The sequence below is a fragment of the Hypanus sabinus genome, chromosome 8, assembly GCF_030144855.1.
Source record: "Hypanus sabinus isolate sHypSab1 chromosome 8, sHypSab1.hap1, whole genome shotgun sequence".
Lineage (NCBI taxonomy): Eukaryota > Metazoa > Chordata > Chondrichthyes > Myliobatiformes > Dasyatidae > Hypanus > Hypanus sabinus.
The window spans coordinates 24975210-25002241 of NC_082713.1; the positions used below are offsets into that span (position 1 = coordinate 24975210).

General features: G+C 43.2%; 1 protein-coding gene across 1 annotated transcript in view; it reads left to right on the forward strand.

Moving 5' to 3' along the window:
* Positions 1-27032, forward strand: part of LOC132397978 (sestrin-3-like) — a 58170-nt gene that overhangs the window by 17908 nt on the left and 13230 nt on the right. The window contains exons 2-3 of the mRNA XM_059976834.1: positions 23540-23605; positions 26035-26232. Of these exons, the coding sequence (XP_059832817.1) occupies positions 23540-23605; positions 26035-26232 (264 nt within the window). The remainder of the gene's footprint in view (positions 1-23539; positions 23606-26034; positions 26233-27032) is intronic.

Consider the following 27032-nt stretch of genomic DNA (forward strand, 5'->3'; position numbering starts at 1 on the left):
AACAGCCTGGATAGATTGAAAGTGGAGAGGATGTTTCCATTAGCAAGGGAATCTAGATTATGAGGGCACTACCTTAGAATAAAGGGATAGAGGTATATAAAATTATGATGGGTATAGATAGTGAATGCAAGCAGGCTTTTTCCACTGAGGCCAGGGGAGAAAAAACCAGAGGACATGGGTTAAGAGTGAAGGGGGAAAAGTTTAAAGGGAACATTGGGGGGGGGGGTGCTTCTTCACGCAGAGAGTGGTGGGAGTGTGGAACGAACTGCCAGTTGAAGTGGTGAATGCAGGCTCACTTTTAGCATTTAAGAGAAGCTTGGACAGATACATGGATGAGAGGTGTATGGAGGGATATGGTCCAGATGCAGGTCAGTGGGACTAAGCAAAAAAATGGTTTGGCACAGCCAACAAGGGCCAGAAGGCCTGTTTCTGTGCTGTAATGTTCTATGGTTCTATGGATGTCTTTTAAAAGTGAAATCATGGTGAATTTCTTTAGCCAGAGGGCTGTGATAGACAAGTCGTTGGATTAATTGTTTCTTGATTGCTTAAGGGTTACAGGGAGAAGGCAGAAGTATGGGCTGAAAGAAAATGTCAGCCATGGTTAAATGGTAGAGCAGGCTTAATGGCCTAATTCTATATTTATGGCCATGATTGGGTGAAGCATGTCCATTAATATATAATCCTGCAGCACTGGAGGGGATTGATACGCATTGCAGTCATCGGCTTTAAAAAAAAAAGTCCGGTGTTTGGATTTGAATATCATTGGTGTGCTCAGTATTTGCAGGGAGCCAGAACTTAATTGATGACTGAACAGAAGAGCGATGTTGTAATTAACGAGGGAAGGTATTAGTAACCTCAACTGTGAGGTAACTGAAGGGGAAGCTGAGACATAATGAGGTGAAACGGGGTTTCCACAGGGAGTTATGATGATCTAGAATTGGAAGCTGATCCAATGATGGTTTTCAAAAGGGAATTAGACGAGCATCTGAAAGGGAAAATGTGAATGGTCTTGGACACGTACAGGCAGTTCCTGGATTACGAACTTGCTGACACCTGCGCACAGGAGCGATTTCAACAATAATATTAAATTCCAAAAAGCCCAGTGTATGTGCATATATTTGTTCCTACAAATAGTTTCTACTCTCTCCATTTTACTAATTGTTTTCATTTGTTATACTCACACTCTTTTCATTCTGTTGATGCCGTCCTTTACAATGTTGTGGTAGTATATTTACCATATCAAGTGATTGCTGTGTGTTTTCTGAGTTGGGGACAAATTCAACTTGTGCATTTCTGTAAGATCAGAACTTGTTTGTTACCGGACTAAGGCCTAGGAATGAAAACATTACTGCTTGTGCTCCATTTCCTTTTCTAATTTTCTTACACTGCAGTCCGATGCAGATTGATCCACCTCCTTTCGTTTGGAAGTCTGAGCTGCTGGAGTGTCTGTCTTGCAGCCCTTCCCAATGTTTGTCATCAGAAAGCTGCAATGTTCTCACTTCCAAGCTTGAAATGTGCACTGTGTTGTCACTTTTTATTAGGTACAGGTATCTAACAAAGCAGCCAGTGATATGTTCATAGTCTTCTGCTATAGCCCATCCACTTCACCGTTCGACATGTCGCGCATTCAGAGATGCTCTTCTGCGCGCCACCGTCGCCTTTCTGTCACCTCTCTCGCTAACAAGGTGTCTTTGCCTATTGAACTGCTGTTGACCAGATGTGTTTTTTTTGTACCATTCTCTGTAAACTGTATATGAAACTTCCCGGAGACCAGCAGCTGAGATACCCACTGGGTACCAACAATCATTCCATGATCAAAGTCACTTGGATCACGTTTCTTCCCCATTGGTCTGAACTACTAAACCCTTGACCATGTCTACATGCTTTTATGTGTTGTATTGCTGCCGTGTGATTGGCTGATGAGATGTATTTGCTTTTATGAGCTGGTCACTGAGTGTATGAATAAAATCCATTGCTATTGGATCCCCTTGAGCCATACTCGCCACCTGTTCACAGTCGAAGATGATCATCCACCCCTTCCCTGAATATTCTGGAATTGAATAGCCTCTGTTGTATGATCACATATCCCTTAATACCAGATCTTTGCTTTTGGTGGGCTGAAATCAGAGCAAGGGTTTGTTCGTTGGTGACTCGGCAAAGTTTAAAGAGAGCTGAGGAGCTTTCGGCGGGCTGAAATCAGCCTGGGGCCAATAAAAAGAAAGCAGCTGTAAGCAGAGTGGCCATTACGTGGGTGGGCCAGTGTTAGAGTGCATCCATCTTTGGTTCACCAGGCTTGGGCAAGAACAGATGGAGGGTCTAAGTAAGAAAGAAAGTTCCTAGTATGTTTATTTTATTGTGTTGGTACATGGCTAGTGTGCTGAGAATGGATTGAGAGGCAGTGGTGTGTTCCTTCTGTGAGATGTGGGGGGAGAGAGACCTCCAGTTTCCCCGATAACTACATCTGCCTGAAGTGCATTGGGCTGCAGCTCCTTAGAGACCATGTTAAGGAACTGGTGCTGCAGCTGGTGAGAGCTACAGTGAAGTGGTCACCCCTAAGTTGCAGAAGGCAGGTTTGAGAAGGAGAAGATAAAATCGAACGTATCAATTGTACGTGTCCTATCAGTGGCGTCGACAGAGCTTTACAAAGAGGGATTTCTCACAGGTCAGCAGTCGTTATTTAAAAAGGGAGCTTCGAGAGCATTTGTCCATTGTACGTGGCCTACCAGTGGCTATAACCGGAGCACCAATCAAGAGTTAGATAGCAGGGAAGGTTCAGGTATAAAAGAGAGACGCTGCCTAGCGGAGCGGCCATTCAAGGAGAGATCTGAGGCAGAGTGGTAGGGCTTTGGCTCATTCAGGCTTCAGCAAAGTAAGTGGGTGAGTGGACTTTTTTTGCTTTTTTGGGAGGAATAAAGAGCACAGCTGTAGGGTTTGTACTTTGCTCCAGGTGTCAGATATAGGAATCCTGGGAATCTTCCAGTCTCCCAGATAGCCAGATCTGCACCAGGTGCACCGAGATGCAGCTCCTGAGAGACCGTGGTAGGGATCTGGAGCTGCAGCTTATTAGGGAAAGTGATAGATAGGAGCTACAGGGAGTTAGTCACCCCAAGGTTGCAGGAGTTAGACAAGTGAGTGACTGTCAGGGAAGGGAAGGGAAGAGCTCAGGTAGTAGAGAGTACCGCTGTGGCCATCTCCCTCAGTAATCGTTATCTCGTTTTGGATGCTGTTGGGGGGAGGGGGTTGCTGACCTGACAGAGGACGACCTTGGCAATTGGGTCTCTGGCACTGAGCCTGGTTCCATGGTGCAGAAGGGTGAGCAGAAGATGAGGAATGCGGTAGCCACAGGGGATTCCCTAGTGAGGGGAACAGACAAGGAGGTTCTGTCAGCCTGATAGAGATACCCGTAAGGTATATTGTCTCCTAGGTGCCAGGTACAGGATGTCTGGTATCGGGTGCAGAGTATTCTGAAGGGAGAGGGTGAACAGTCTTGGTACACGTTGGTATCAATGACTTGGGTAGAAAAAGGGAGGTTACCAGTGGAGTTCCACAGAGGTCAGTGTTGGGACCGCTGCTTTTTAACGATGTATGTCAGTGACTTGGACTATGGGATTAATGGATTGGTGGCTAAATTTGCCGATGATACAAAGATAAGTGGAGGAGCGGGTAGTGTTGAGGAAACAGAGAGCCTGCAGAGAGACTTAGATAGTTTAGGGGAATGAGCAAAGAAGTGGCAAATGAAATATAATGTTGGTAAATGTATGGTCATGCACTTTGAATCAGAATCAGGTTTATTATCACCAGCATGTGACATGGAATTTGTTAACTTAGCAGCAGCACTTCAATGCAATACATAATCTAGCAGAGAGAGGAAAACATAATAATGAATAAACAAGTAAATCAACTGCGTATATTGAATTGATTTTTAAAAAATGTGCCAAAACAGAAATATTGTATATTTAAAGAAAGTGAGGTAGTGTCCAAAGCTTCAATGTCCATTTAGGAATGAACGGGCAGATTATTTTTTAGATGGGGAGAGAATTCAAAATACAGTGATGCAAAGGGACTTGGGAGTCCTTGTGCAGGATACCCTAAAGCTTAACCTCCAGGCTGAGTCGGTGGTGAAGAAGGCGAACGGAATGTTGGCATTCATTTCTAGAGGTATAGAATATAAGAGCAGGGATGTGATGTTGAGGCTGTATAAGGCACTTGTGAGACCACACTTGGTGTATTGTGTGCAGTATTGGGTTCCCTATTTTAGAAAGGATAAACTGACATTGGAGAGGGTTCAGAGAAGATTCACGAGAATGATTCCAGGAATGAAAGGGTTACCATACGAGGAATGTCTAGCGGCTCTTGGGCTGTATCCTCTGGAGTTCAGGAGAATGAGGGGGGGATCTCAGAAACATTCCAAATGTTAAAAGGCCTGAACAAATTAGAATGGATATCGGATCAGTGGAAAATGACACTGGAGTGGTAGGAAAGGGGCAACAAAGGGATGGCAGTGGATCCTTATGTATTTTGCATCAGTCTTAATTGTGCAAGACACCAGTAGAATGCCAGAAATGTGAGAGTGTTCAGGGGGCAGAACTAAGTGTCATTGCTATTACTAAGGAGAAGGTGCTTGGGAAGTTGAAAAGCCTGAAGTTAGATAAGTCACCTGGACCAGATGGACGATACCCCAGGGTTCTGAGAGAGGTGGCTGAAGAGATTGTAGTGGCATTAGTAATAATCTTTCAAGAATCACCAGTTTCTGGAATAGTTCCTAATGGACTGGAAAATTGAAAATGTCACTCCACCCTTCAAGAAGGGAGGGGGGGGGGGGGGGTAGAAGAAAGGAAATTATAGGCCAGTTAGTCTGACTTAAATGATTGTAAAGATGTTGGAGTCTAATACTAAAGATGACGTTTTGGGGGTACTTGGAGGCACATGATAAAATAGGCCAAAATCAGCATGGTTTTCTAAAGGGGAAATCTTGCCTAACAAATATTTTGGAATTCCTTGGGGAAAAGAACAGACAGGATAGACAAAGGAGAATCAGTGGATGTGTTTATTTGGATTTTCAGAATGCCTGTGACAGGGTGCCGCAAATGAGGCAGCTGAACAAGATAAGAGCCCACTATATTGCAGGAAAGGTACTAGCACGGATAGAAGATTAGCTGATTGGCAGGAGGCAAAGACTGGGAATAAAGGATGCCTGTTTGGCTGGTGGTGTGCCGCAGGGGTCAGTAGTGGGACCACTTCTTTTCATGTTGTATGTCAGTGAATTGGATTAAGGAATTAATGGCTTTGTGGTGAAGTTTACAAATGATATGAAGATGGGTGGAGGGGCAGGTAGTGTTGAGGAAGCAGGGAGTCTGCAGAGGGACTCAGACAGATTGAGAGAATGGACAAAGAAATCGCAGATGGAATGTAGTACAGGGAAGTGTATGGCCGTGCACTTTGGCAGAAGGAATAAAGGCATGGACTATTTTGTAAATGGGGAGGAAGTTCAAAAATGAGAGGGAATTGGGAGTCATTGTGCAGGATTCCCTAAAGATTAACTTGCAGGTTGAGTTGGTGGTAGGGAAGGGAAATGGAATGTTAGCATTAACTTCGAGAGGACTCAAATACCAAAGCAAGGATGAAATACTGAAGCTTTAAGGTATTGGACAGATGGCACTTGAAAGACGATGAGCACCTTATCTAAAAAAAGATGTGAGATGTGATGGCATTGGAAAAGGTCCACGAGACTGATTCCAGGAATGAAAAGGTTCAGATAAGAGCTCTGGCCTGTACTTGCTGAAGTTTAGAAGAGTGAGGGGGTGGGGGGGGGGGGGGGGTTGAATCTCATTACAACCTATCAAATTTTAAAAGGCCTAGACAGAGTAGATGTTCCCTATAGTGGGGAGAGTCTGGGACCAGAGGGCACCGCCTCAGATTTGAGGGATGTCCACTTACAACAGACGAGAAAATTTTTTTTAGCTGAAGGGTGGTAAATCTGTGGAATTCATTGCCACAGGTGGCTGTGTAGGCCAAGTCATTGAGTATATTTAAGGTGGAGGTTGATACATTCTTGACTAATCAGGACATTAAAGGTTATGGGGAGAAGGCGGGAGAATGGATTGAGGGATAATCAATCGGCCATGATGGAATGGCGGAGTAGATTCAGTGGACCGAATGGCCTAATTCTGCGCTTGTGTCCTTTGGTCTAATCATCAACACCAACACTGTGTCAGCCTTGACATTATCATACTGCTGTCGAAAGTGTTGAACTTACAGTAAATTATGGAGATTTCATTGGGTTCAGTTTTTGATTTTCCATGTAGTATCTGTGATGTATCTTTCTCTTTAGGCCATCCCTCTAAATCGAGGATGCCTCATTGTCCACTCTGGCTCTGTGGGGGCTAAAGAGTCCCATGTAAGCACAGCCTACTCTGTGCCAGTGGGACAGATGGCCAAGTCGTTTAAGAGGTGGTGCCCTCCTTTCCCTGTTAATATGTGGCCTTCACACACGTCTGGCACAGAACAAAGTATTTAGTACCTTACTTACTTTCCAGCAAACGTGGACATGTACTGCATTACTCATCACTGCAGAGTCACAGAGTACTACAGCACCAAAACAGGCCTTTCAGTCCATCCAGTTCATGCTGTGCTGGTCTTCTGTCAGTCACATCTTCCTACACCTAGACCATATTCCTCCAAACCCTTCCATGCCTATGCCTACCCAAGCTTCTCTTGAATCTTACAGCTGACTCTGCATACACTTTCACTGGCAGCTCATTCCACGCTCGCGCTTCCATCTCAGTGAAGTAATTTCCCTTGGGTATTTCACCTTTCAGCATAAACCTGTGATCTCAAGTTCTAGTCTCACCCAACCTGCCTGCATTCACCCATAAGGCATAGCAGCAGGATGAGGCCATTCAGCCCATTGTGTCTACTCTGCCATTCCATCATGGCTGATCCTGGATCCCACTCAACCCCATACACCTACCTTCTCACCATCTCCTTTGGTGCCCTACCTGATCAGAAATGATCAAGTTCCGTCTAAAATATACGCACGGACTTGGCCTCCATTGCAGTCTGTGGCAGAGCATTCCACAGACGTACTGCTTTCTGGCTTTTAAAAAAAAAAAGTCCCTCTTTCTATTCTAAACAGTTGCCCCTCAATTTTGATGCTGTGCCCTCTAGTTCTGGATACCCCCACCATAGGAAACATCCTCCCTGCATCCACCCCATCTAGCCCTTTCAACATCCTTCATGGAGTCTTTTCCGAGGACTTCTAACTCCCTCTGCACCTCTGATATTTGAACCTTCCCATTTAGACAATAGTCCACATTATTGTTCCTTTTACCAAAATGCATTGTCATACATCTCCCAACACTGTATTCCATCTGCTACTCTTTTTTCCCATTCTTCCAATTTGTCTTGAGTCCTGCTCAGGAAGCAACGTGATTACAGACTGCCTACTCCTCCACCTATCTTTGTATCATCCACAACCTTTGCCACAAAGTCATCAATTCTATTATCTAAATCATTGACAAACAATGTGAAACCCTATCTATAACCTTCATCATTTTGTATATCTCTATAAGATCTCACCTTTTCAACTATACTCCAAGGAATAAAGTCTTAACCTATTCAACCGATCCTTCCTGGATCTTTGGGGGCTATAATGTGTCTCCATATTTCCAGCCCAAGGATCTTCGTTTTCTCATGACTGATTAACCCAAAACAGCTCAATCCATAGACCTTCCAAATCCATTTTAAGGTTGGGGAGGGGAGAGTTGACAAGGGCCAGTGTTAGAATCATGCCAGTGTTAATGTATCATGGTCAGTGCATCTCACTACATGAAATAGGGAACAGTGAAGTTCTGAGGACTTAATTTAAGCTCAACAATTAAAAATTAATATTTTGTCTATTTGTCTTGATGGGGAACCAAGGTAGATTTGTTTCTAAAAGCTTTGGGATTGGAATCTAAGTGAAGATTGCTGGGATAGAAATCACACAAGTCATGAGATTGGAGCTTTCTTTTTAACTTGCTTTTCCACAGTGGCTGAAAATATATGGTTTAAAAACTGTTAATGATCATCGGGAGTTTAGGCAGCGCCGTTCTCGGGTTGGGAGCTGATGGGTAATCCAATATGGCATCAGCTGTTGTCAGTGATGGATGAGGCTTCCCACGGGTGGACAGCTGTTGTGCCTGTCAACAGCACAGCTGGTATGTAGAGCTGGTCACGTTTCATTGCTGGCAAGGCTTGGCAGTGGTTGAATAGGCTATCAGATGGACCTGTTAACCCTTCTTTCATTGAGAGAATGCTAGTTTATTGCTGTCAATAATCGACCACGGAAACTCTCAAGTGTGCTGCCCTCCTACATGCCAGTATTACAGGCTGCCAGCAGGCATTCAGATTGTCTCTTTTATTGAATGATATTGTTTTTATTTATTCAAAGGTTGTGAGCTAGACAAGCTTCAAGTAAGGGACCAAAGGTGCATAAGCTTGAAAGTGTATACCACCAGGTTCAAAGACAGCTACTACCCCACTGGTATCAGACTCTTAAAAGGACCACTTGTATGATAAAGTGGACTCTTAACCTCTCTTAACTACCTCATTGTCATCTTGCTCTTTATTGCTTGCCTGCACTGTTCCTTCACTGTAGCTGTTACACATTATTCTGCATTGCCATTGTTTTACCTTGTTCTGCCTCAGTGTACAGTGTAACAAACAGTGTGCGAGATAAGCTTTGAACTGCCTCCTGGTACATTAATAATCAAAGTATGTACGGAGTACTATATGCAACCTTGAAATCTGTCTTCCTTACAAGCAGCCACAAAACAAAGATACCCAATAGACCTCATTTTACAAAAAAGACCATCGAACACCCAATGTGGGGAAAAAACAAATCATACAAACAATAAACGTAAGCAAGTAACATTCGGAACAGGTTCACGAAAGTGAGCACACAGCAACGAGTAACGATGATAAGCCAATAGCATTTTATTCCTATCACTAATTGACTTTGAACTGAGGATTCCTCATAAGTAAGTTGAGAGTCAAGCATGTTGTTGTGGTCTGAAATTATGTGGACTTGTTAAGGATTACAGTCCTCCTTCCCCAAAAAGCTGTTAACCAGCTGGGTTTTCCTGATAAACATTGGTTCAGGGTCACCATTATGCAGATTTATTCTTTAATGTTTTGGATCAACTGAATTTTGGTTGCTTTGGAGGTGATATACAGGTCATTACATGCTTACTCTATGCAATTAATTTGTTAACTAGAAACCAGTACAGAACCATCCTTGATGTATTATGCAGAACCTAAACTCGAAATTTTGTAGGCACTGGAAGTCGTACAAAGTGCTGGAGGAATTCTGCAAGTCAGGCAGCATCTCTGGAAGCGAATAAACAGTTGGTGTTTTGGGCTGAGACCCTTCCTCAGGTCCTCTGAACAAAATGTCTGCTCTTTATTCTTTTCCATCGATCTGCTAAGTTCTTCTGGTACTTTATGTGAGTGTGTTATTATGCATAACCTTCTGTCATACTGAAAACCAGTGTTCTAAGTAAATTTATTGTCAAAGGACATGTATGTCACCATATACAATCCAGGCATTCTCTTTTTTGTGGGCATACTCAATAAATCCAATAATCATAATTGAATCAATGAAAGACCGCACCAACAGGGCGGGGATACAGTGTGCAAAAGACGACAAACTTTGCAAATACAAAAAGAAAGGAAAAAAAGATAAACAGTTTATTTCAAGAACATGAGATGGAGAGTCATTGAAAGTGAGCCCATAGATTGTGGGAACAGTTCAGTGACGAGATGAGTGAAGTTAACCCCCCTGGTTCAAGAGTCTGATGCTTAAGGGGTAGTAACTCTTCCTGAACCTGCTGGTGAGAGTCCTGAGGCTCCTGTACCTTATTCCTGGTGGTCATTGGGGGAAGGTCAGTAACTTCAGGGCCCAGCCTGATCCTTGTCCAGTTTCATTTTCTCTCGGTCAAGCCAATATGAAGATGGTGTCATTTGCTGTTAGCTTAATGGGGAAGAAACAGGAATACCACACAGTAATCCCTACTGAAAGTGCCCATCTGCAGGTGCTCAGCTCAGGTCAAGGAGCCATTCTTGTGTTGATACTCAATAGCCATCTCTCTTCCATTAATAATAAATGACCTGCTTCTAAGTTTCTAATATACAGACCAATAACTGGGTACTTTGAGAAGACAGGGAAACAGATGGAAAGCACTGTTGAAAGGATGTTTCTGAGAGGTTTTTAAAGGGAAACGAAAGATCACTAAGGTAATTTTAATGGTTTTAGATAAACCTTTGTCCTGCAAAGTTGTTCTGTGGAGCAGCTTGTTCCATAGGTCATTGAATCTCAGTAATAAGGACCTCCTGAGATCTATCCTAGTTCTATGCTTGCGTAATTTATACTCATGTGTCTTGATCTCTCCTAACCTATCTAACTCAAATAGTCTACCCACATGGACCAAATCTAATCATTTCACTATATAAAGACCTTATTCAAATCTCTATTTTGTCTGCTTTCCTGGAATAATCAGACGGATGGCCAAACCTATTCTGATAACCGGGCACTTTAAAACTGGGCCTAGAAATTCTAATAAATCAAACATGGTGCACTAGATTGGCTTTAAACTGGGGCACCAGAAATGACTTTGACCCCTTGCACTTGAGGTCCCCATCTTCACTGCAAAGTCAAGCAAGGGAGAAACAATACTATGGGGGGTGGGGAGTGAACAAAAACTACGGGCATTGGAAGTCTGAAATAAAAACAGAAAATGCTAATAATACTCAGCAGGCCAGGCAGCATCTGTGGAAAGAGAAACCGAGTTAACATTAAATGCTAACTGAGGGAAAAAGGACAATAACTGAGATTTGAGTTACTGGCCTGTTTCTACATTAACTCTTCAGTTGGCTTAAGTGTTGGACAATGGATAGCAGCGTATGATTTCTTTCAGGGGGTACACTGGTAAAGTGTTATTTACCGGACTAGCTACCAAAAGCCTGAAAACAGCACAGTAGCGTAGCGGTTAGCATCCTGCTTTTACAGTGCCAGCAATCCAGGTTCAATTCCTACCACTGTCTGTAAGGGGCTTGTACGGTTTCCACATGACCATGTTGCTCATTCCAAAGATACATGGTTTAGTAGGTTATTTGGGTCCTGCGGGCTCGTTAGGCCGAAAGGGCCTGTTACCGTGCTGTAAAATGAAAGAAATACATAGAGACATGAGCTTAAAATGCTCTGGGTGATTTGAATCCCATTAATTAAATGGATTCAATTTATTTTTGGTGTCTATCAAAACGCAGGTAGTTCACTGGTATCTGTTTTTTGGGGGGGGGGAGGGGAATATGTTGTCCTTAATCTGAACCGTATGTGGCTCCAGCTTCACAAACTCTCGATTTGCCTTCCGTTGCATCACGGAAACACCAGTGCTCTTGAACAGAAAATCATACAAACACAGGTGGATATGGTCCAGGCCGTCATGGGCAAAGCCCTCTGCACCGCTGAACACTTCTGCACGAAGCGCTGTCGTAGGAAAGCAGCACCACGATCAAGGACCTCTACCATCCAGGTCATGCTCTCTTCTCACTGCTGCCATCAGGAACAAGGTACAGGACCCACACCACCAGATTCAAGAACAGTTATTACCATCAGGCTCTTGAACCAGTGGGGATAACTTCACTCGCCCCAACACTGAACTGCCCACAACTTATGGACTCATTTTCAAGGATGCTCAATATTTATTACTTGTTGTTTATCTGTCCTGTTAGGTCTGGTATTTCATTGATCCAATTGTGTTTCTTAGACTTACTCTGTATGACCCCAAGAAAATGAATCTCAGGGTTGTATATGAAGACATAGATGTACTTTAATAATACATTTACTTTAAACTTTGAGATGACCTAGCAAGCCATTGCATTCAAGAATAATTAGCAAAATGCTTGCCTTTGCTACCTAATGATCTATGAAGGAATAATGAAAACAGCAATTCTGTCCTACAGATGGTCTATATCTCTTCTTGAGAGATTTGTTTAATATCTCATCAGACTAAAAGAACTGGAGTGTTGGCGATAATTTTCATGCCCTAGTGCATCTAGAACCCATAGCCTCCTCATTTCTTGGGCAAGAGACTACAGACTGAACCACAGCTGGCACTTTCATTAAAGTGGATGTTGTGTAATGTTGGTTACTGTTCCAAGAATGAGGAGCATTTGGATTTAAGCCTAGAACAAGCCTGTGTGCCTGTTCCATAGTAGATCATTACTTTCAAGGAATCCTGGCGGGGGGAGGGTGCCCTGAGAATGGAACCAGGTCTTGCCTTTGGCATCTACAGGGTTGACTGGTGTTCTTTAAACCAGGGTGCTGAAACCTTGTGAACAGAGCTGATGTTGTATTATGATAAAGTGTATTTTACGAGCTTGTCTTCACAGAATGCACTGAATTCCAGTGAAGTCTAACAGATGCATGAAATTTTTCGAACTGCATCCCATGTTGTTCTGGACCAGATCCTGGTATCTGTTCACACGTAGAGCTTTAATTGCTTTGGCAGACTGCTTTACATTGGGTGTTTCAAGGCTTTATCTAAAGGGCTTTGCTACTTTTATCTTCTTAAGGCCATTAGCCCTGCTGAGCCAGCTGCTCATCAGAATCCTCGATCCTGGGCTAGTCTTTAAATCGTCCCCAGGTGTAGCCCATCTTCAAAGACCCTTCCCCTCTCTGGTCTTTGGAGCCTCTGTAGCGATGGATGGGATTACCAGCTCCATACCTATCCCCCACTCCTTTTGCAGCCTGCTTGGGACTGTGCATGGCGGAGCTTACTTTTATTCTGCAGTGAGCTAAGTTTATCGTGAATTGTGTGCTCTCTGTCCATGCAAACTATTGGCTTCAAACTCTTTATCTCCATGCTTTCCCTGTTTTGAAGCCAGTTTCATGTGAAGCTGGAGCTGTGTTGGTAGCACTGTTTCCTCTTGAATCAGATATATTGGACTGACTTGGGAGACCAATGGGCCGTTGAACCAGATTGAGACTTTGGGTCTGACTTTGGGGGATTTGAGCCCATGAGCCAGACTGAGACTTTGGTGCTCTTCTGAATGCAGATCATCCTGCCAACAGTGCCATATTTGGAAGGGACATTAAAGCAAGGCCTGATGTAACATCTCAGAGCAGTGCAAACTAAGCCAGAGATATCTCTGAGGAACATCTGGGGAGTTGGTGTACTGGCATGTAGTGATCCCTCAAGCAGGAATACTTAGAAAAGAAGTAAACAACTAGCTAACATGCATTTGTTGTACCTTGCTGAGTCCAATTTAGCTAGCTTATTTCCTACATAATTTTGCTACAATAAAAACCTGTTTTGATTGTAAAGTCCTTCAGGATATTGAAATACTCTGAAAGGCACAGCAAAAATGCAGTACTTTTCTGCCTTTTAACAGGCAAGGACATTCCAAACCTCCTCTTTCACCCACTGCAGGATTTTTTTAATAAGTATTTGAGATTAGATAACAGTTCTATTGTTTTCAATAGTCCTTGATAATAGTGTTGGTGTGTGACCTCAGTTCATACTTTGGGAAATGTTTGGGAAAGCAGAATCTTTAAATATTCACTCTGGCAACACCCAATTATTGTTAACAATCTTTTTCTTAAGACCTTTCAACAAAGCATAATCCCAACAAAAAACCATCCTGATGTAAGATCATAAACTCCATAAGATATAGAACTAGACCTTAGAATTAGATAATTTAGTCTACTTCATCTTTTGTTTTTTAACTCCATTCTCCCCATAACCTTAACACCCTTAACCCTCTTACCAACTAAGTATCTATTGCTTTCTGTTTGAATACATTGAATGACTTGATCTCTGCAGCCCTCCATTGTATCAAATTCAACAGCTTCACCACCCTTTGAAAATGAAGTGAGAAGAAATTTCTTCAGTCATAGAGACACCCCTTTATTCTGAGGCTGTACTGTCCATTCTTAAACGCCTGCTAGTGGAAACATCTCTCCATATCCAACCAGTAGACAACCGGTTTCAGTGAGATCTCCCCCATCCTTCTGATTCAAGTACAGATCCATATGTAACAACAAGGCCTCATTTATTAAGGCAGGTTGAAAATTGAGACAAGATGCTGCAAATGCAAGAATCTGGAGAAAAACAAAAAAGCCTCTTTGGGCCAGACAGCCTTTATGGAAGGACACAGGCAGGCAATGTTTTGGGATTAAAAGTTAATGAACACACAATATTCCTCCAGCAATGCCATGCAGAAAAACTGGATTACATTTTTGTTTTGGTGTTCATTTAGCAGAGGATGAGGGAACATATTTTCTGTGTGAAAGAAGGAGTTAATGATCTTTCTTGGGCACCAGGAAAGTGAATTTTAATACTAAACTCCTTGAAACAGGAAACCAAAAAAAGTTTCCTCTCAAACTGTAAAAGGCAAAAGAAAGCTGTCAGCTGCATTTGCTGTACAAAGGCTTTGAATCGTTCCGTGTTGACATGTGGTAAATGTAACGATCCAAAGTTCCTCTTTGTTCCATCTTTGGTGCTGTTGCTTTAAGCCAACCAACATGATGCACTGCACACAGCCTCTTTCAAAATTATCACTCTAGCATTGCAACTTGGGTGGAAGAAGTCTTGTAGTGGCATTTTAAAGAAACGCTAACTACCTTTCCTATGATCTTTAAGGTAGGACATTTCTGTGCTGAGGAATGGAACACTTTGGCATTATAAGCAACCCATGTCAGTTTTGACTTATCTCAGTGAACAAAGTGCAGAAGCTCAGAAACATCTTCCCCAAGCTTCCACAAATAAGATTGGCATTTGCAAACAATGAGCCCAACGCGTGTTTGCGTTCCTTTGAAAAGAGTTTTGCACCTTCCCCAATTATTCCAGTGGCCCAAATTCTAGGTCAGATGTTTTTGCTTGACTCAAATTTGCAATCCTACTTGAAGCTGTTGAGGGAACTGCTTTATTTTATCTGGTACTATTTTCTGGAATGCAAGAGGTCAGATCTTGAGGAACTTGGCTGCGCTAATACTTGGAGGATCCTGTTGTTAACTTTGGATTGCAAAAGTAAGGAGTTCTGGTTCTTCGTTCTGTCTGCTAAAGAATATGTGATCTTTCTTTTTGAAGAGGCAGATATGATTAAGTAGGTCACTGGGTATATGGTGCAGAGCACAGAATATGGCCAGTCTTCAGCATGGACTGTTGGGAAGCGGCCTGGTTGAGGGAAGTGCCTGGTGTGAAAAATGCTAGTCTTTGGCTCAAGAGTCTTCGGCAAGGAGACTACGCCAGGCACAACTGGAGAGGGTGAAGACATGACCACTAAGCTGATTCAGTGTGCTACATGCATGATGTGGGAGGTCAGGGACACTGATGGTGCCCCCGGCTGCTACAGCTGTGGAAAGTGTGTCCAGATTCAGCTTCTGAAGGAGCATGTTGCAGCACTGAAGAAAGAACTGGATGACCTCAGGTTTATTCGCGAAAACGAGGATTTTCTGGACAGGACCTACAGTGAGGTCGTTACACTGAGGATACCGGAAGAGAGAAAGGGGGCGACGATGAGGAAGGAAAGGATGCTTGAAGGTGACCCCAGGGGATGTACCTCTCATAAACAAGTTCACCCTCTTGGAAGCTGTCAGGACAGAAGATACTCAGACAGGTCTGTGAGCCGAAAATTGGTGCAGAAGCAGAGCCGAAGAGTCAGACATCAAGAAGAGCAGTGGTAGTAGGGGACTCCATAGTAAGAGGTACGGAAAGGGGTTTCTGCGGCAACAGGCGAGATTTAAGGATGGTGTGTTGCCTCCCTGGTGCTAGGATCCAGGACATCATGGACCAATTGCAGGGAATCCTCAAGGGTGAAGGTAGTGCATGTCAGCACAAATGACATCGGGAGGAAGAGGAAGGACATTCTGCAGCGGGACTTCAGAGAACTCAGAAGAAGGCTGAAAAGCAGGACTTCCAGGGTGGCTATCTCTGGTTTGCTTCCAGTTCCTCGTGCTGGAGAGGGCAGGAACAGGGAGATAATGGATCTGAATGTGTGGCTGAGGAACTGGTGCAGGAAGCAAGGATATACTTTCTTGGACCACTGGGATCTGTTTTGGGGTAGGGATGAATTGTACAGAAGGGACGGGTTGCACCTTAACAGACGGGGGACCAGCATTCTGGCAGACAGGTTTGCCACTGCAATGTGGATGTGTTTAAACTAAGTAGTGGGGGGGGAGAGGATGATCTGGAAATATAAGGATGGAGTTCAAGGGAAATGAAAATAAGAAAATTTAAAAAGGACAACAGAATCAATGGAGTAGAAGGCTCAAGAAGAGATCATACAGTATGGCCAAATGAAATAGGAATTGATATGAAAGGAGAAGGGAGTAACGAATTAAAAGTATTATATGAATGCACGAAGTATAAGGAATAAAGTAGATGAGCTTGAAGCTCAGTTGGAAATTGGCAAGTACGATGTTGTGGGAATAACTGAGACATGGCTTCAAGCGGACAGGGCCTGGGAAATGAATATTCAAGGATATACATCTTATCGAAAGGACAGACTGACTGGCAGAGGGGTTGGGGTGGCTCTGCTGGTGAGGAATGATATTCAGTCCCTTGTGGGGGGGGGACATAGAATCACGGGATGTAGAGTCAGTATGGATAGAACTGAGAAATTCTAAGGGTAGAAAGACCCTTATGGGAGTTATCTACAGGCCCCCAAACAGCAGTCTGGATGTAGGGTGTAAGTTGAATGAAGAGTTAAAATTGGCATGTTGCAAAGGTAATGATACAGTTTTCATGGAGGATTTCAACATGCAGGTAGACTGGGAGAATCAGAATGGTACTGGACCCCAAGAAAGGGAGTTTGTGGATTGCCTCCGAGATGGATTCTTAGAACAGCTTGTACTGGAGCCTACCAGGGAGAAGGCAATTCTAGATTTAGTGTTGTGCAATGAACCGGATTTGATCAGGGACCTGGAGGTAAAGGAACCATTAGGAGGTAGTGACCATAATATGATATGTTTTAACCTACAATTTGAGAAGGAGAAGGGAAAATCGGATGAGTCAGTATTACAGTTGAACAAAGGGAACTATGGAGCTATGAGGGAGGAGCTGGCCAAAGTTCAATAGAACAATAGCCTAGCAGGGAAGACAGTGGAACAAAAATGGCCGGTATTTCTGGGAATAATGCGGAAGGTACAGGATTGGTTCATTCCAAAGAGGAAGAAAGATCCTAAGGGGAGTAAGGGGCGGCCGTGGCTGCCGTGGGAAGTAAAGGGCAGTATAAAAATAAAAGAGAAGAAGTATAACATAGCAAAGATGAACAGGAAACCGGAGGACTGGGAGCAACAGAAGATAACAATAAAGGCAATACGCCAAGAAAAAATGAGGTACGAGGGTAAACTAGCCAAGAATATAAAGGAGGATAGTAAAAGCTTCTTTAGGTATGTGAATAGCAAAAAAATAGTTAAGACCAAAATTGGACCATTGAAGACAGAAACGGGTGAATTTATTATGGGGAACAAGGAAATGGCAGATGAGTTGAACAGGTACTTTGGATCTGTCTTCACTACGGAAGACACAAACAATCTCTCTGATGTAATAGTGGGTAAAGGATGAACTGAAGGAAATTTATATTAGGCAAGAAACGGTGTTGGATAGACTGTTGAGTCTGATGGTCTGCATCCCAGGGTACTTAAACAGGTGGCTCTGGAAATTGTGGACGCATTGGTAATCATTTTCCAATGTTCTATAGATTGAGGAACAGTTCTTGCTGATTGGAGGGTGGCTAATGTTGTCCCACTTTTAAAGAAAGGAGGGAGAAAGAAAACAGGGAATTATAGACCGGTTAGCCTGACGTCAGTGGGGGGAAAGATAAAAGAGGAAATTACGACACATTTGGATAGCAGTAGAAGGATCAGTCCGAGTCAGCATGGATTTATGAAGGGAAAATCATGCTTGACTAATCTTCTGGGGTTTTTTGAGGATGTAACTATGAAAATGGACAAGGGAGAGCCAGTGGATGTAGTGTACCTGGACTTCCAGAAAGCTTTTGATAAAGTCCCACATAGGAGATTAGTGGGCAAAATTAGGGCACATGGTATTGGGGCAGAGTACTGACATCGATTGAAAATTGGCTGGCTGACAAGAAACAAAGAATAGCGATTAACGGGTCCCTTTCAGAATGGCAGGCTGTGACCAGTGGGGTACCGCAAGGTTCGGTGCTGGGACCGCAACTGTTTACAATATACATTAATGATTTAGGTGAAGGGATTAAAAGTAACATTAGCAAATTTGCTGATGACTCAAAGTTGGGTGGCAGTGTGAAATATCAGGAGGATGTTATGAGAATGCAGGGTGACTTGGACAGGTTGGGTGAGTGGGCAAATGTATGGCAGATGCAGTTTAATGTGGATAAATGTGAGGTTATCCATGTTGGTGGCAAGAACAGGAAGGCAGATTACTATCTAAATGGAGTCAAGTTAGGAAAAGGGGAAGTACAACGAGATCTAGGTGTTCTTGTACATCAGTCAAAGAAAGCAAGCATGCAGGTACAGCAGGCAGTGAAGAAAGCTAATGGCATGCTGGCCTTTATAACAAGAGGAATTGAGTATTGGAGTAAAGAGGTCCTTCTGCAGCTGTACAGGGCCCTTGGTGAGACCCCACCTGGAGTATTGTGTGCAGTTTTGGTCTCCAAATTTGAGGAAGGACATTCTTGCTATTGAGGGAGTGCAGCATAGGTCCACAAAGTTAATTCCTGGAATGGCGGGACTGTCATATGTTGAAAGATTGGAGCGACTGGCCTTGTATACACTGGAATTTAGAAGGATGAGAGGGGATCTGATTGAAACATATAAGATTATTAAGGGATTGGACACACTGGAGGCAAGAAGCATGTTCCCGCTGATGGGTGCGTCCAGAACTAGACGCCACAGTTTAAGAATAAGGGGTAGGCCATTTAGAACAGAGATGCAGAAAAACTTTTTCACCCAGAGAGTGGTGGATATGTGGAATGTTCTGCCCCAGAAGGCAGTGGAGGCCAAGTCTCTGGATGCATTCAAGAGAGAGTTAGATAGAGCTCTTATAGATAGCGGGGTCAAGGGATATGGGGAGAGGGCAGGAACGGGGTACTGATTGTGTATGATCAGCCATGATCACAGTGAATGACGGTGCTGGCTAGTAGGGCCGAATGGCCTACTCCTGCACCTACTGTCTATTGTCTATTGGACTGTCCAGGCAGGGTTTGATATCACTGGTGATGGTATTGTGAATAGTCCTTTGCAAAGAGAATGCAGGTACCTTGGAGTTTTTAAAAAGAACAAGTGTCATTGTCCTTAACAATGATCTCGCAAAATGCTATCCAGCATTTCTAAGGGGCAGCATGATAGCATAGTGGTAATGCTTTACCGTGTTAGCAACCCAGATGCTGTCTGTAAATAGTGGATCCCTCCTACATTCCAAAGATGTACAGGTTAGGGTTAGCAAGCTGTGGGCATGCTGTGTTGACGCCAGAAAGATGGTTCCATCTGTGGGCCTCCCCCAGCACATCCTTGTACAGTTGGTCATTGATGCAAGTGACTGATTGCACTGTTTTGATGCACACATGACAAATAAAGTTGATCTTTGTCTTTAAATGCCTGATTGCAGAAATAATTCTACTTTTCCTGCTCGGTTCATACTGTCAGTTATTTCAAGCATTCTTCTAGATGTTGGTTCCTCCATGAACCTCTTGCTAGGCTTACAGTTCTGAAAAATGCAGAAATACCAGACAGTAATGCAGAGTCTGCCTCACTGTGATTAATGAAGTGCATTCCTTCCCAAAGGCTGTGGAAGGCCTTATTATTAGATATGATCATTGTGAAACAGGACCACGTTTCCTTGTTTTAAAAAAGTCACTTTGTTTTATTCCAAGCTAAGTGATGTTTGACCTTTTAATCATTCAATTTCGGCCTGTGTTTGCCCTTTTTGCGTTCTGCCCCTTTCCCTTTCATAATCTTTGTACGTCCATGCCTTGGACTGCTCTGTTTCCCTACCATCCCTGACCATGATACACCCCCTTTTCTCTGCAAATCATATTTTCCTTCTTACTGCTTTCCTCAGCTAATTTACATCTTTCACTAGTTCTGCTTTCCTAGACATTTTTTGTCTCTTTATTTGTTTTCTATTTCGGTTTCTTCTATACTTCCAGCTTCCACTTCCTGTGCTTCTGTTGAATTAATTCCCTCCCTTTTTCCTGGTTCCCTTCCAGCCCTCCCCTCCGCCACACCGTACTACAGTGTGCTGTTTCTGTTAGAGTAAAGGACAAGGTAAAATTACTGTAACATGCTGTCCAGCATCGGACTCGCCAGATGATTGCAGTGCTTCCCATTGAGACATTGGTTCCCATGCACCCTTTAAGCTAGCTGAAGCCTTGATACCGATCGTCCTTTAAACTTGTCAGTGGCACAGCAGCGTAAAGCTCTGACAGCACCGGTGGCCTGCGAGGAGTGTGTATGTTCTCCCCGACACCATGTGGGTTTCCTTCGGGGGTGCTCTAGTTTCCTCCCACATTCCACAGGCGTATGGGTTAGTAGGTAACTTGGTTACATGGGTGTAATTAGGCCTGTTACTGTGCCGTATACCCAAATTTTTAAAAAAGGCTTCCTTGGAAAATGTATTATTCTTTGTGGGAATGCTTTTTAGGCAAAGAGGTGAGCTCAAAGTATGTTAAAACATTGTCAGAATTATGTTCAGTGGTGTGGAAAATCTCATGGAATGGAATCTCTGAAGTCCTGGGCCTATCGGATTAACTGGAGTTTTACTGTCCTCCGGTAGATTATCACTCCAGTGTTGTGTTGGCATGGCCTAGATTCAAGCAACACGACTGTTCTACATTTCACTCAGCAGACACTTATTTGTAGCTCTGCATCGTGTGCTTTTCCACACCCTCGGTTATTTTGAAACTCATTCGTCAGCCTTGTGTTTATGGTCGGGCTACTTGGAGCCAGAAATTTCCCTTGTCTGATCCACAATCATTGGACTACTTTGTATGGTTGTGGACACTTCCCCATCCCCGGTTCCATGCACAATTACTAACCTGTGATACACCATAAGCCCATAAAGTATAGGAGCAAAATTGGGCCATTTGACCCATCAAGTCTACTCTGCCATTTCATCATGGCTAATCGATTTCCCTCTGAGTCCCAATCTCCTGCCTTCTCCCCATAACCCTTCATGCCCTGACTAATCAAGAATCTATCAACCTCTGCCTTAAATATACCCAATGACTGCCTCCACAGCTGCCTACGGCAGCGGATTCCACAGATTCACCTCTCTCTAGCTAAAGAAACTCTTCCTTATCGCCATTCTAAATGGATAACTCTCTCTTTTCTGAGGCTGTAATCTCTGGTCCGAGACTCCCCCGTCATAGGAAACATCATCTTCACATCCACTCTATCAAGGCCTTTCAACATTTCTATAGGTTTCAATGAGATCTCCACTCATTCTTCTGAATTCCAAGGAGTACAAGCCTAGATCCATCAAACTTTCCTCATATAAGACTTCTAATCCTGGAATCATGTTTGTGAACCTTCTTTGAACCCCCCCCAATTTCAGTGCATCTTTCCTTGGATAGGGGCCCAAAACTGCATGCAATATTCCAAGTGAAACCTCACCAGTGCTTTATAAAGCCTCAACATTACATCCTTGCTTTTATATTCTAGTCCTTGCAATGTTAGAATGCATTTTTGCATTTTGCTTCCTCACCACAGACTCGCCGGCAAATGAACCTTTCATGACTCCTGCACAAGGACTCCCAAATCCTTTTTTGCACCTCAGAGTTTTGAATTTTCTCTTCATTTAGAAAATAGTCTATGCTTTGATTTCTTCCATCAAAGTGCATGACCATACACTTCCTGACACTATATTCCATCTGACGTTTTTTTGCCCGGTGTCCTAATCTGTCTAAGGCCTTCTGCAGCTTCCCTGTTTCCTCAACACTACTTGTCCCCCTACCTATCGGCCACAAAACTATCAATTGTGCCACCCAAACCATTGACGTATAAGGTAAAAAGAATCAGTCCCAAAACAGACTCCAGTGGAATACCACTCATCACCAGCAGCCAATCAGAAAAGGCTTCCTTTAGTCCCACTCTTTGTCTTCTGTCAATCAGCCAATGCTTTATCCATGCTAGTATCTTTCCTGTAATACCATGGGGCTTTTAACTTATTAAGCAGCCTCATGTTTAGCACCTTGTCAGAGGCCTGTTATGTACTTGGATAACACAACTATTGTTCCTCCTTTGTCTGTCCTGCTTGTTACTGAGCTCTAACAGATTTGCCTGGCAAGCTTTCCTCTTAAGGAAACCATGCTGACTTTGACCCATTTTATCATGTGCCTTTGAGTACCCCAAAACTACATTCTTAACAATTGAGTCCAATATTTTCCCAATCACTGTTGTCAGACTAACTGGCCCATAATTTCCTTTCTTCTGCCTCTCTCCGTTCTCAAAGAGTGGAGTGACATTTGCAGTTTATCAGTCCTCCAGAACCATTCCAGAATCTAGTGATTCTTGAAAGATAGTTACTAATGCCACCACAATCTTTTCAACCACCTCTTTCAGAACCCTGGGGTGTACATCATCTGGTCCAGGTGATTTATCTACCTTCAGACCTTTGTTTCCCAAGCACCTTCTCCCGAGCATGGCAGCTTCACTCACTTCTGACCCCTGGCACTCTCGAACTTCTGACGTACTGCTGGTGTTCTCCACAGTGAAGACTGATGCAAAATCTTTATTCAAGTTGTCTGCCATTTCCTTGTCCTCCATTTCTACCTCTCCAGCAACATTTTCCAGGTGGTCCGATATATATGCTCAGCTCTCTTTTACACTTAATGTATCTGAGAAAACTTTTAGTATCCTCTTTAATATTATTAGCTCGCTTACCTTCATATTCCACCTATTCCCTCTTTATGACTTTTTAGTTGCTTTCTGTTGGTTTTTAAAAGCTTCGCAGTCCTCTAACTTCCCACTAAGTTTTACTCTACTATATGCCCTCTCTTTAGCCTTTATGTTTGCTTTGACCTCCCTTGTCTGCCATGGTTACATCATCCTGACTTTTAGAATACTTTTCCCTCTTTGGGATGTGACTATCTTGCACCTTTCAAATTGCTTCCAGAAAGTCCAGCCATGGCTGCTCTGCTGTCATCCCTCCTAGTGTCCCCTTCCATTCAACTTTAGCCATCACCTCTCTCATGCTCTGTAATTTCCTTTATTCCACTGTAATACTGATACATCTAACTTCAGCTTCTCCTCAAATTTCAGGGTGAATTTGATCATATTATGATCACTTGCCCCTCAGAGTTCTTTTACTTTAAGCTCTCTAATCATATGTACTCCCTCCTGTTTTCCTTTTCAACTGTGCAGTACCGTTACAATAGGCTTCATGTTTTTAATTTTTAAATATTGGAAAAGTAGTAATTAGAAGATGAGATTGAGTTGCATTCTTGCTTGCGGGATGTGACTGGAGCCTTGAATTATTCCACCTCTGTAATTCTCCTCCTGGTTCTCTTACAGGAACGGACAAACCGGGTCCCTCGACCATGCAATAATGGACAGAATGCATTGATACCAGAACATGAGGTAATATTGAACTTGATTCCATCTTCTCCGAGGAAATTTGAGGGAAAAGTTGTCACTAGGATTGTTTAGATATTGATGGAAATGCAGGGCAACCTTGCCGCAAGAGAACAAATCACAGAACGGGCCTTGCTGCCCAAACAGATGAACACTCCACTGACGGTGTGCACTCATAAAAGGCAGTCGGTGTGTTCTTCAACCACAAAGGGCGTCACTACCAAGGAATAATCTTCTCCTTTTGGCTAGCAGGTTATGAGACAAAATTCATGAATGGAATCACACATACTTGCATTTCAGTTCACAGGTTTGAATAGTTATTTCAGTTTTCCCTGTTGCCAGTCTACTCTGTGATAACATATCAATTAGCACATGGCATTACAGCCCTGTCTGTAAGATCGGGGTTCAATTCCTGCCGTTGCCCTTAAGGAGTTTATATGTTCCCCCCGTATCCACATGGTATCCCTCTTGATGTTCCGGTTTTATCCCACATTCCAGAGACGTACGGATTAGGATTAGTGATTTCTGTTCATGCTGTATTGGCTTCAGAAGCGTAGCGACCCATGTGTTCGAGAGTGCCAGAGGGCAGAAGTGAGTGAAGCTGCCCAGCGTAATCCTCGCCGATTTGATTTGATGCAAAACGTGCATTTTACTGTGTGTTTTGATGTACGTGTGACAAATAAAATCTGATCTTTTTCAGTACATCTTAATGTGAGTTGATCTAATCCTTGAGTCTTGGAAAGACATTTCCAGAGTAATTATTGGAAATGTTTAAATTTATCATCCTTGTTGTTTTGGGATTTAAGTTTTTAATGATTTTTTTCCCCAATCTTCTGGAGCTGTCATCACATTTGTTCTTACACCTGTACTATTATACAGCCAGCTGCCATTGTTTGCCAGCAGCTTGAGGTGACTCTCTTGCCCCTCCAGTTTTCCTCACTCCAACCCCTCCACTGATGCTACCCATGGACATGCAGGTCTACTGCTGCCTGCGCCCCTAGGCGTCCAGTTTCAGGCTGCTTATAGCCTTACTCTTACAAGTCATTCTGTAACAGTCCTAGGTGAACTTCTAACTCTTGATCTTTTGTGCGATGATCAAAGGTTCATTTATTATCAAAGTATAACAATTCTGGAATTCTTCTTCTCCAGATAGCCACAAAACCAAGAGAGTACAGAATGGCAGCACGATCATCATCTTCCAAATCCTCCTCCCCCAAACAAAAACAAGCAAAATCGGAACTGGCACATTCACCCCCAAATCCCCCTCCCCTGCAGACAAAAAAAGAGAAAGATCAGCAAAAAGCACAGCATATATATTTAATAAAACCTTTAAGACGGAAAAAGAACAGTCTACAGTCCAAGTCCTTAGCAAAACACAGAAAACTTGGGTAACCTGCTTGCCAAAACAATCAGGATCTGCTAGCACAGTGACACAGCTGGTAGTGCCTCTGCTTCTCAGCAACAGGGACACAGGATTGATAGTCATCTGTTGGTGTCGAATTTTCATGTTCTACGTATGACTAATGGGAATCTCCGAGGTGATCCTGGTTCCTCCCACATCCCAAAGAAGAATGGGTCTGTAGATTAATCAATTATTGTAATCTGTCCTTAATCGCAGATGAGTGGTGAAATCATGTGGGAGTTCACGGAATGAAAAGAGAATGCAATTAATGTCGAATACAGAAATAAGTTCCACTTGCATCACTGGCACCCACCTACGTGCCATCAAAGATGTGTATGCTGAAAGGTGCCAGCAAAATCATGAAGAATCCTACCCGGCCTGCTCATAGACTGTTTGCCCCACTTCCATCAGGGAGGAGGCAACATAACTTCCATGCCAGGAGCAGCAGACTCAAAAACTGTTACTTTCCCCAAGCAGTAAGACTGATCAGCCACCAACTCCACGACTATGTTATTTCCCACCAGATACCTAGTGTCACTTGATGAACAATCAGTGTGTATAAGCTATCTTATGTGTTTATATTTATTGTGTTTTTTCTTTATTATTGTATTCCTGATTTTTTTTTTGGTGTGTTTTTTGCACTGCATCAGATCCAGAGTAATGATTATTCCATTCTCCTTACACTTGGGCATAGGAAATGACATTAAACAGTCTTGAATGAGAGGATTCTAGGTGTTTGGCAGTCAGTCAGGGAAGGCCTGTTTCCCTGCTGTATCTCTAAGCACCTTTAGCTGGTACAAGCATGGTGGTGAAATGTTTGCATGAAGATAGAAGATTAAACCTCTCTTGTTACAGTTGCACTCTGTTTTTTACCTTTCCCTTGTAATGTGAGCACTTCCATATTTGGTATAGATTGAGCTAGGGAAAGATTTGTAAGATCCAGTTCATCTACTATTAACTAGAAGTCGACAGATTTTAAGGAATTAGACTGATATTTTTTTTCCCCCGTTCTCATTTTTTTTAAACCATTTAGATCAATAAGGTGGGTGCAGAGAATGACCGTGCCCATCTGTTTGTGAAGGCGCTAGGCAGCAGGAGCTGCCTGGACGGAGTCGTTCAACTCATGGGATGCCACCCTCAGTACCTGGAGTCATTCCTGAAAACCCAACACTACCTGCTGCACATGGACGGACCTCTCCCCTTCCACTATAGACACTACATCGCCATCATGGTAAAGCCAGCAAGTGTTTGAAAGCTGCTGATAGTTTAGAGTGGTGTCACCCAGAACCTCCGTGTCACAAAGTTAGAGACTGTGGCAGAGACGGGCTTTTAGAAGGAGTGTACTGCAACACCAACAGAGTCATTCGCTCTGTTGGCTGAGTCACAAACTTGGTTGGCCACAGGAACCCCTGGGGAGGTGGGCATGCGTGGCCTTTGGAACCTTGGAGTTAAAGTTTTATGAGAAAAAAATGTTTAAAAATATTTCTTCAGCATTCTTCCCTACTCGTGTTATGTTTCAACATGCATTCATGAATAACAAATTGTATAAAAGTTGAGAAGCAAAACCGGATTCTTTATTGATGCTGCCTGTGCATTTTTAAAATTCCTGTTTTGTAGTTACTTAACACTGTTTTAATGCCATAAAGTTCATTGATGTACACACAAAATGCTGGAGGAACTTAGAAAGTCGGGCAGCATCTATGGGAAGGGGAGGGGAAGCAATACAAGCTGGAAGGTGACAGGTGAAGCCAGGTGAGGGGGAAGGTGGGTGGGTGGGAGAGGGGGGGATTGAATGAGAGGTGATAGGTAGGAGTAAACCTGTGTCATTCGATCATGAAAGGGAAGATGAAAGTTGGATTGTGGAAAGATTTAAAGATGGGTTCAAGAATTTTGATCTATTCAGCTAAGGTGCTGCAACTCAGGACAAGGAAAATCTGGGAAGCACATGGCATGGATTTGTAGGCTTGGAGTAAAGTATGGAATCGGGGAAGGCTGAGACCAAGAAGGAGTATGAGAAGAATTTGAAATGTA